The sequence below is a fragment of the Hibiscus syriacus genome, unplaced genomic scaffold (assembly GCF_006381635.1).
Source record: "Hibiscus syriacus cultivar Baekdansim isolate YM2019G1 unplaced genomic scaffold, ASM638163v2 tig00112402_pilon, whole genome shotgun sequence".
In the NCBI taxonomy this organism is placed as follows: Eukaryota; Viridiplantae; Streptophyta; class Magnoliopsida; order Malvales; family Malvaceae; genus Hibiscus; species Hibiscus syriacus.
The window spans coordinates 1,341,985-1,352,542 of NW_024063323.1; the positions used below are offsets into that span (position 1 = coordinate 1,341,985).

Here is a 10,558-nt window from a genome sequence, read left to right on the forward strand (position 1 = left end):
GGTTTGAGTTGTTTGGTTGAGTAGAAAGCTAAGACCTTTAAAAACAATAATTATCCATTTAACTATTGAGATAGTTTGGTTTATACCATCATTAAAGTTTTAATAGTCAATAATTAAAATAAAAAGATATAACATTAATAGCAATATTAATAAAAAATAGATGATAAAAAAAATAATAGTTTGATGATTAATTGTGTAATGACCTTAAATTATAAAACATTAGTATTACAATATTTCTATTTTAAAAGAAAAGTCCAATTTAAAATTAAGAAAATTTGAATTCATGGGTCAGGATAAAACATAGGCCTGGGCAATAAAATTAAGAAAATTACATTTTTTGGGTCCGATCAGTGAACAGTTATGGAATCGTAGGAGTTCAAAATAGGTTTAGGGTGAGTGTTCGATTGAGTCGAGTTGAAAGTCGAAAAGTTTTGAGTTATCCGAGTTGACGAGTCGTATTTTACAACTCAAACTTAACGAGTTTAAGAAATTCGATTCGATTTATTCGAGTTTCTATATATTTTATATTTTTTCACATTATAACATTATTTAATATATCAAATACAATCTAAAATTATAAAATATATTTAGAATATTATATTTTAAAGAGAGTATTTGAGAGTAAAATTTTGATGAGAATATAAAGGAGTTGAGGAATTGATAATAAGAAAGGAGTTGAGGAATTGATAATAAGAAAGAATTTGTAAACAATTGTAGTCAAAAAGACCAAATTGAGTAAAATGCAAGGTTAAGAGACTAAATAAAAAGAGAGTATTTTTAGTGAAAAAGTAAGAATTGAAGTTACATAGGTATTCTATTTAATATGTGAGATGTGGTTCAAATTTGGTAAAAAAAACTTAAAATAAACATGAATTGAAGAAATAAGAAAATTATGAAAAATTGAGGACTAAATTGAAAAATAGAAAATTTGTTATCATAAGAGAATTGAAAGTACATATATACTCTACAATGGTTTACGAGCATGTAGTTCAAATTTGATAAAAAAAGAAGTTAAAATGAAGGAGAAATTGAATGAAATAATGAAATCAATGACTAAATCGTAATCAAAATTATTGGTGTTTCGAGTAACTCAAAATTTCAAAATTTCAACTCGACTCGAACTTGAAAACCAAATTGATAATTCGATTGCATTGCATTTATTGTAATTTCGGACAAAACAGATGTTATTGGAGTCATTGTGGGTGCCATGCCTGTGCAACAACGGTTCCGGGCAACATCTTTACCGCTATTCTGGTAACGAACAGCTGTATAAAACCCTGGATTTACTAGCATATGTAAAGTGTAATCTAAAAGAGGGAAACAAACACTATAGAACACTTGGATGAAGATCAGTCATCCTTAATAAAAGTCGTGTCATGAGCAGGAAAAAAGAAGACTGGACTGAATAAATCCAACAACACATCACATTCAAATCCCTAAGACAAAAATAGGTACCTTCAAAGTATCACCTAACTGATAGTTACAGTCTTCCGCAGATATAGCACGCAGCAAGCGTTCATGTTGTGCCATTTCCGTTGCCACACGAGACGGACTGTGGCCAAGCTCGTTTGTAGTAGGGTACTACTTTGGAAAAATCCGATAAGATCGAAGATCCACGACCTTGGTACTGAATCACTTCCATCCTGTTACTCTTGAAGTGATAGAGAAATATGTTTGATCCGGTTCTAATGAAGACTGTTTCGGAATTTTGCGGTGAAAATGCCATTATTTCAGTTTCTTTTGACCGTGCAATGCATTTTGTCGCAATACTTGGATTCTTTTTCCACATTAGTTTGAAATTCAACTTATATCTCATGCTCCAAGAAAGGTTAGACTGTTTGTCTGTTGAGAATAAGGATGAATAACCATCCAATCCTTTTTCAAGAACCCATATCTGTAGGCCTGCTTTACAGCTCCAACCATATTGTAGACATCCATCCAAAGACTCCCCGACAACTTGCGCGTCGAAATCAAATGGCCCTGGGAGTTTAACTAAAGCAATATGCTTGTCATGATGATCCGGGTCATAAATAGCTACATTCCCCTGGGCTGCATACCAGTGGATGACACCTCCAATCACGGTACCCGAAATCCAAGGTGATAGAGATATAGTAGAAGAACATCTAAGCTTGGAATAACACCATGTACTGGTCTTTGATGAGAAAGTTTCTATTGTGACAACATTGATCTCCTCGAATCTGCTTTCACATTTCGCACGAACAATCCTGTAGGAGATATCATCATCAGGTGAATCTTCAACGATGAATGCCATGCACAACTCCTCAAAGTACACTCGAGGACGAGGTAGTTTAATTTGTTCCTTTGTAATGGGATTCCATACAAAATAAGTCTTCGGGACGACCACAAGAAGAAGACCATCAGATGAGTCAATAAAGTAACCAAGCTTTTTAAGGATCCCAGAGAACTTCAAATCATCACACTCTCTACTAGTAGACAGCAACGGAAGAGCGGGTTCGGAACGGGGTCGATGAGCACCGCCTTGAGGTCTTCCAAGGTATAAGTAATTGCACACAAAAAATCCTAACAGGTTAAAGCCCACTCTCCATCGACTCAAATAACTATGACGAAAAGATGAGCTGCATATCAAGTGAAGCCACCTCTTTGATACAATAATGAGCTTGGGAATTGATTCGGGTGGTAAACGGAGAAGGATATTGCAGAGGATGTCATCACAGCTCAGTGCAGTATGAAGAACACCCTCATGTCTTATTCGTCTATTCTTCATGTACACAAGCAAATCCTTCACAATATGTTTGAAGAATCAAACCAGCCAATTTGTTGAAATTGCATGACATTGACGACTCCGAAAAGACAGGTTACTAAATTGAAGCTCAAGTAATTACCATGACAATCAAACCTGTAAAATTTTAACTACCAAATGAGAAGAAACACCAATACATCTAACAATGCTGGACATGACAGAGAAAAAAAGCCAAAACTATATGAAACGTAAAATGAATACACGAACATGACAAATCTACATAAGGCAAATTATTAACATGTAAAAATTTAAATAGAAAATACCTTGCACAAAATTATGACATGAGAAAATACATGAATAGGATATGAATACACATTGCAAGATCTAGCCACCAGTCACCACAAAAAGCTCACAGTAAATTTCACAACCAACAAGTGACGCAAGATTTCTACATATATGATGAAACATTGTGTTAAAGGACAATCTACAATAAGATCAAAATTTTGTTTCCAACTTATAGCTTTGTGGTTAGAAGATGCGTAAAGCCAATGACTTATACTTGATAAGAGCTAAATTTATAAATTCCCTTAGAACTTTCTCAAGTTCATTCATTAACATCCCAAAAAAAACAAATTGAAATAGAAAATGGAATCATTCAAACTTCTTTTGGGCATCTATTATCCAAGCCAATTACTATCAATCATCACATATTTGTTAAAGAAGTATAAAAATCATTTAAAAAGATCAACCTTATTTCATCAAAATCACACACTGAAACAACAAAAGGAAGGCAGTTTACCGAGTCTCGAGTGACGAGAATCATATGGGGTTTTCTTATGAACACCCGACGGGAAGTAAATGCTTAAACTAAAAACCCTAGATGTTAAAATGAGACTATCCAAAGCAAAACCAAACTTTCAACAAGACAAAGATACCGAATGAATGAATAAGTAAATAAATATTCTTTTTCATTTTCTAATATTTTGTTATGTTGAAGAGTGATTACCTGAAACGGGTTGATCGAAGGAGGAACCAAAAGAGAGATCCCCAAAATAATTAGAACAGAAAATTTTAGTATTTTGAGTTAAACAGGAGACTCAAAAACGACACGCCGTTGAGGATAAGACCATGCATTGGATTGGATTTAACAAAGCCCCAAAGAATCATAGTTTCAAGTGTTAATTTGAGTAACCCATCACTGAAAGATTAACTGAAATCTATGGAGTATATAATAATTATTGATTATTTTTTATTTACTTGAAAATTTTATTTTATAAGAAGTATTTATGAAAAACTTTAAACTTTATTAAAGTTTAAAAATTCAAATCGAATCATATGTATTTTAGGCTTATATGGAGATTGAAATTTTAGAATTTTTCGAGTTTATTCTCAAATAAACAGTTAAATAATAAAGTATGTGTGATTTGTGAAAGAAATCATTATTATCAGGGGTGAATTTAGAAATTAAAAATGAGGTATAAAATTTTAGTACTCATTTTATCAACAAAATAGGTATGTAAATTTGTTAAATTTTTTTCTTCCTTTGATATTTTGAACTATAATAATGAGTATTTTCTTAGGGGCCAAGTGCAGACGAAATTGAGCAAATAATCTAGGCTAGTGGATTATTTAGCTCAATAGGGCAATATAGAATTTATTTTGGGATATACGAAAAATGTTACAGTGTTCGTAGAACTCGTCATACCGGCATGACGAGTTCCATGAGATATATTTTTTTAATACTCTGTATCACATGGGTCCCATAGTCTGAATTTTTTAATTTTTTTAAAATTCAATAGAACTCGTCACGCGGATGTGACGAGTTCCAACGGCTAAAAAAAATTCATCCCTTTAAGTAGTGTACATCTTCAATCTCGTACATAACACACTCCTTTCATTTCTACACAACACACTTGTCATAACCATTTTTTAGGTAAAACAATTAAATATTATTTTAGAAAAAACAATTATGACTTTAATTTGGAAAAATTGGTGATTTGGAATTAATTTGATTTAAATTGAAAGGGAGTCGCCATCGACCTTTGGGTTAGATAGGTCAAATACCCAAAAACTTCTTTTAAAAACAATTTTAAGAAAAATCATTTTTTAAGACAAAAATGGTCTGCGTTTACAAAGATTACTTTAAAACGGGTTCGAGAGTCGATTACGCGTGGGGAAGGATTAACACCCCACAACGCCCAAAACTGGTACTGTGTCGCTTACACGATGTCGTACATAGTAAAAATTATAAATCGAATATAAAGTTAAATTACGATCTATTTATCGAACATTAATTTGCTTCGAATTTACTATTTAAAGAGAATCCTTTAATTCAATAAAAAAAACTTTGAAATTAGCAATCCTCCGTCGAGAAAGCTATTTCAACTATTTTTCATTATTAAAGAATATTCTATCGTCAAATATGTAAAAGATGCATATCAACTATAAATGGCAAATTGACAGTTGCGGAAAAAATAAAATACATAACTTGCATTGTTCAGTGTACAATAAAAATGACTTAACAATTAACAAACTAAAATTGATTTATTTCAAGTTCCATTTAGTTCAAACGTCGTATTAGATTGTACCACTTCGATTAAGTGATACTTTCTACGCCCGTTCTACAAATACGTTCTTGAAAATTTCGAATAACATGTACTAGATAAAGAAACATAATGGAAATAAATACAAATATAAATGCGTAATAAATATTTACATCAAACAAATTAAGTATATTTAATTACACATGGTACAAATAAATACAAAACATAGTACATACATAGAGGATTGAAATGAAAACAAATAAATATTAAAGACCAAAATACAAATAAACCAAAAAGTAAATATTTGAAATTATAAGAAAACCAAAATATCAAACCCATAAGCTCAAAGGACCAAAATAGTACAAATAGGAATTTAAAGGACTAATATGGTCAAAACATAAACTTAAATGGCTAAAATAGTAAAAATAGAAATTTAAGGGTCTAAAATAAATAAAATAGAAATTTAAAGGGCTCAAAGAAATTAAACCAAATATCAAACAGTGACTAAAATATAACATTTGCAAATTTCATGACCAAATCCGAATATCAAAGAAAAATACACAATAAACTGAAACAATGACTAAAATGAAATAAATATAAATATCATGACCAAATTATAATATCAGTAAACATAATATACAAATTAATGACTGAAATGAAATTATTAAAAATTAAAAGGCTCGAAATAAAATGATCTGGAATTGTATTCAGTGATCAAAATGAAAGAATGATGAAATTTAAAACTCAAAACTTGAAATCGAAACTTGCATTAGTGACTAAAATGGAACCTTTACAAACATGGTGTCCAGATTCAAATATCACAAATAATACACAGTATAAGAAATCAGGGACTAAAATGAAATATGCATAAATATCACAACCAAATTAGAAAATTCACGCAAATGGTAAAATACAAAGAAGTAAGGACTAAAATATAAAAAGGAAAATATAAATGCCCAAAATAAAATATTATGAAATTTCATTAATGGCTAAAACGAGAGGTTACAAACCAGGAGGGACCTAACATGTAGTTAACCCACACTCCAAAAACACGCAGAAGGTCCCCAGAACTACGTCGTTCTGCATTTAATATATATATTTAATTTAAAGGCCAAAATGGCCATCCTCTTTCATTTGTTCTCTTCAAAACGAGAGAGGAGAGAGAGAGAATCAGAATTTTCTAAACTCTCTCCTCTGAAGAGAGTTTGACACGGTGGTCGGAGGCTCCCACGGCGGCTCCTACAACGAAGGTAAAGGCTTCTCCCCTTATTTCTCTCTTTGTTGTTTCTTTCCCCCCCCCCCCTTTTTTAGCTTCCTTTTCTAGTTTCGATCTTCTCTTTTTTCTGTTCTAGAAACCCCCCCGAATATCTCTTTTGATTTTTCTTTTTTTCACCCCCCACCGAATACCTCTCCTCTCTCCCTCCGTGTCTTTTATCCCCTCTCTGTGATTTTATCTTTGCATGTATCATTGGTGATATCTTCTCTGCTGATTTTGTGATGGATTGACTGATAGATAGACTCTTCTGATTCCTCGAGATTTCTTGTGTACTTGCATGATTTTATTTGATTTTTTTAATCGGGTTTTCTCTTTGATTTGCATGTCTGATGTGGTATCGGTCACTGTTGGTGATAACGTCGATAGAGACGGTCGGAAGGGAGGCTCGGCTTGGTGGCTCGGGAACTCGGCGAAGGCTTGGTGATCGGCTCACGGCTAGGAAGCTGAGGAGTTGAAGTGGCGGCGGCTACTGGATGATATGCTTAGGGTTAAAACCCTAATCTGGGTTATTTGTGGGCCGTTGATCTTTCTTCAAATCTAATGGCTGGTATTAAAGGCGGCTAGAGAGAATAGGGTGAAACCCTAGCTGAGTTGGGTCCTTTGTTTGGGCCTGGACCGGTTCAGGTTTGACTGATGGGTCTACTGAATGTTGGGCTCCGGGATTGGGCCTTTTTAATTTGGGCTTCAAGGCTTGCAAAATTGTAATATGTAAATTTCAAAATAATAATAATAATAATAAATTAAAAAAAAAAAAACCCAGACAAAAACGGGTGTCTACAGCTGCCCCTCTTTGCACATTCTTGTGTTAACAAGAATAGGGCAAAGACGATAAGACAACACGTTTTTGTCTGGTTCTCATACTTTTATGCTTAGAAATTTGATAAGGTTTGTTGGGGACGACACTGCTCATACATGATGAAGAGTTCTGGTCGTTTAAGGGTGACACGGTTCCTACATGATGAGGAAATCTGGTCGGGGGATGACACGTCTCATACGTGATGAAGAGTTCTGGTCATCTTTAGGAAGGGTGATAACTCGGTTCCTACGCGATGAGGACGGCTAGATATCTAGGGGTGACACGGCTCCTACGCGATGAGGAGATCTGGTCGGGGATGACACGACTCATACGTGATGAAGAGTTTTGGCCATCTTTAGGAAGGGCGATAACACGGTTCCTACATGATGAGGACGTCTGGTTATCTAGGGGTGACACGACTCCTACGTGATGAAGAGATCTGGTCAGGAGATGACACAACTCACACATTACGTGATGAAGAGATCTGGTCAGGAGATGACACAACTCACACATGATGAAGAGTTCTGACCATCTTTAGGGATAATGATTTCAAAAAGAAATCAACTCAAAGATGATGTTTCAAAAGAAACAGACTCAAAGATTGTAAATTTTGTTTCCAAAGAAACATACTCAAGGATTTTTCTCAAAAGAAATAATCTCAAATGTTGGTTTTTTCATTAAAAATTATCTCAAGAGACAAAATTTGTTTTTAAAGAAATAGAATCACAGATGATTTTGTTAAGAGGCACAATCTCAAAGATTTTTCAAAAGGAACAGACTCAAAGATTTTTCTCAAGAAAAACTGTCTCAAGAGAGACAAAACTTTGTTTCAAAAGAAACAAACTCAAAGATTTTGGTTTCAAAAGAAATGACTCAAAGATTTTTTCACGAAATTGTCTTAAGAGAAACAAAACTTTGGTTCAAAAGAAACAGACTCAAAGAATTTTTTCAAAAGAAACAACTCAAAGATTTTTATTTCAAAAGAAACAACTCATAGACTTTTGTTTCAAGAGAAACAAACTTAAAGATAGGTTTTGTTTCAAGGGAAACAATCACAAAGATATTTGTTTTAAGAGAAATTGTCTTAAAAGAGACAAACCTTTTTTTTTCATAAAAACATACTTAAATATTTTTCTTCAAAATGAACTATCTCAAAAGAGACAAAATTTTGTTTCCAAAGAAACATACTCAAAGATTCTTTCAAAAGAAACTTTTTCAAAAGAGACAAAATTTTGTTATCAAAGAAACATACTCAAAGATTTTTTCATTTTGTTTTAGATGAAACAGACTCAAATATTTTTCAATAAAATATGTCTCAAGAGAGACAAAGTTTTGTTTCAAAAGAAATAGACTCAAAGATCCTTTGTTTCAAAAAGAAACGACTCAAAGATAATGTTTGTTTCCAGTGAAACAAATTCATAATTTGGAAAATTGTCTCAAGTGAGACAACATTTGTTTTTAGAGAAATTGTCTCAAACGATACGAAAATTGTTTTTGAGAAAACGATCTCAAGTGAGATTAACTTTGTTTAATGTGAAAACAAATTCAAATTTTGTATCTCAAAGGAAAAATGTCTCAAACGAGACGAAATTTATTTTGAAAAAAAAATAACAATTTCAAGTGAGATTAATTTTTGTTTCAAGTGAATCAAATTCGAAATTTGTATATCAAAGGAAAAAATGTCTCAAGCAAGACGAAGTTTGTTTTAAGAGAAAGTGATCTCAAATGAGATCAACTTTGTTTAATGTGAAACAAATTCAAATTTTGTATCTCAAAGGAAAAATGTCTCAAGTGAGATGAAATTTGTTTTGAAAGAAATTGTCTCAAGCAAGACAAAATTTGTTTTTAAAATTCTCAAAATTTATGGAAAAATGTCTTAAGCGAGACAAAATTTTGTTTCAAGAAAAACACCCTCAAAGGTGATAAAAAGTCTGTTAGTTCCTGCATGTTGAGGAAATGTCTTGATTGTTGACTTCAGGAAGCCAAATCATTGCTTCTTCAAGTTAGAGACATCTGGTAATTTCCGAGCTTTGATTTCCTGAGAGATCAAAATGATGCATTTTTTACTGACTATCTTGGATGTTATAATGGATGTCAAGATGAAATTTATTTGATTTTTTTGTTGAATTTGTCCTCAAGAGAGGAGAAAGTTGTCTTTAATATACATGATGATAAATGCTTGATGCAAAGATGCAAACTCATGTAATATGTATGTATGTGTTGATGTATGTATTCATTGATGTATGTTTTCTCAATTTGGAAGGAGAATAGTTGCGAGAGCAGTCTTCACTCTATCTTTGATTTATTTTGTCTTCATTTCCACCAGTGTACTCTTGTAAACCTTGACCTAAGACAATTTGTTTCCTTGCCCCAGTAAATTTTGACCCAAAAATTGGCTTTTCTTGCCCCAGCTTTGATTCTGAACTTCGAAGAGATATTTGTTGAATTCCAAGATACGCCTCCAAAGAGATTATCTTGTTTGAAAATTTTTTTCTTCTTTTGAAAACAACTTGATGAAGAAATAATATATGGTTTTTCATTGTTAAATGAATTAAAATAATTCCCTTTCTTTGGCTTCACAATTGGAGCAAATCACAACAATATGAATTCATTGAATATAAAAAATCAACTGCTCTTTTAATCTTTGATAGCTACAAATCTTTGACAAATATCAAGATCGAAAGGTTTTTTTTTAGGTTGGCTACCTAAATTTTAAGGTTTGTTTCATCGATTGGTCCTCGTGAAGATCATAGCATACCCCTCTTTCTAAATTTGACATTTTGATCAGAGGCAAACAAAATGGCACAACTAACATAGTTAATTACTAGACTCTTTAGAACACTTCTATTTCAATTCTCTGAAATCCTCCATTTGTTCAAGCTTCGTAGACTTACCTAGTCAAGGTAGTGCAGAAATATCGGTCTAAAAATGAGATTTCTGAGTGCTTGTGTGAAGTTGACTATAACAGGTGTTCCTCAACTTCCTTAGTCCATATTCACTGAAACTTCTTATTTAGTAATTTTGATTTAATTTTCCATTTCTTGGCTAGATGGATTCATCTTTATTGTACATATATTTTTATAATTGCCTTTGTTCAGCTAGCTGAAGGATTCATGTCGTCACAAAGTCTTCGACTTGACAACCACAGTGGAGCATACACCGGATTGCCAAGTACCCGATCATTGTCATGGTTTGAATGCAATCTATTCATAAAGCCAGGG

At 32.7% G+C, this 10,558-nt stretch overlaps 1 protein-coding gene across 2 annotated transcripts; it reads right to left on the minus strand.

Moving 5' to 3' along the window:
- Positions 1-1,381: 1,381 nt before the first annotated feature.
- On the minus strand, positions 1,382-3,792 carry LOC120179103 (F-box protein At5g03970-like). 2 transcript variants are annotated; one of them, XM_039184813.1, is made up of 2 exons: positions 3,729-3,792; positions 1,382-2,761 (listed from the first exon to the last, which is right to left on the minus strand). In XM_039184813.1, the coding sequence occupies exon 2, from the start codon at positions 2,744-2,746 to the stop codon at positions 1,517-1,519; it is 1,230 nt and encodes a 409-aa protein (XP_039040744.1). In that variant the 5' UTR covers positions 2,747-2,761; positions 3,729-3,792; the 3' UTR covers positions 1,382-1,516. The 2 variants fall into 2 exon arrangements, with proteins under 2 accessions (XP_039040744.1, XP_039040743.1); XM_039184812.1 differs by lacking the exon at positions 3,729-3,792 and adding an exon at positions 2,865-2,912.
- Positions 3,793-10,558: the final 6,766 nt, after the last annotated feature.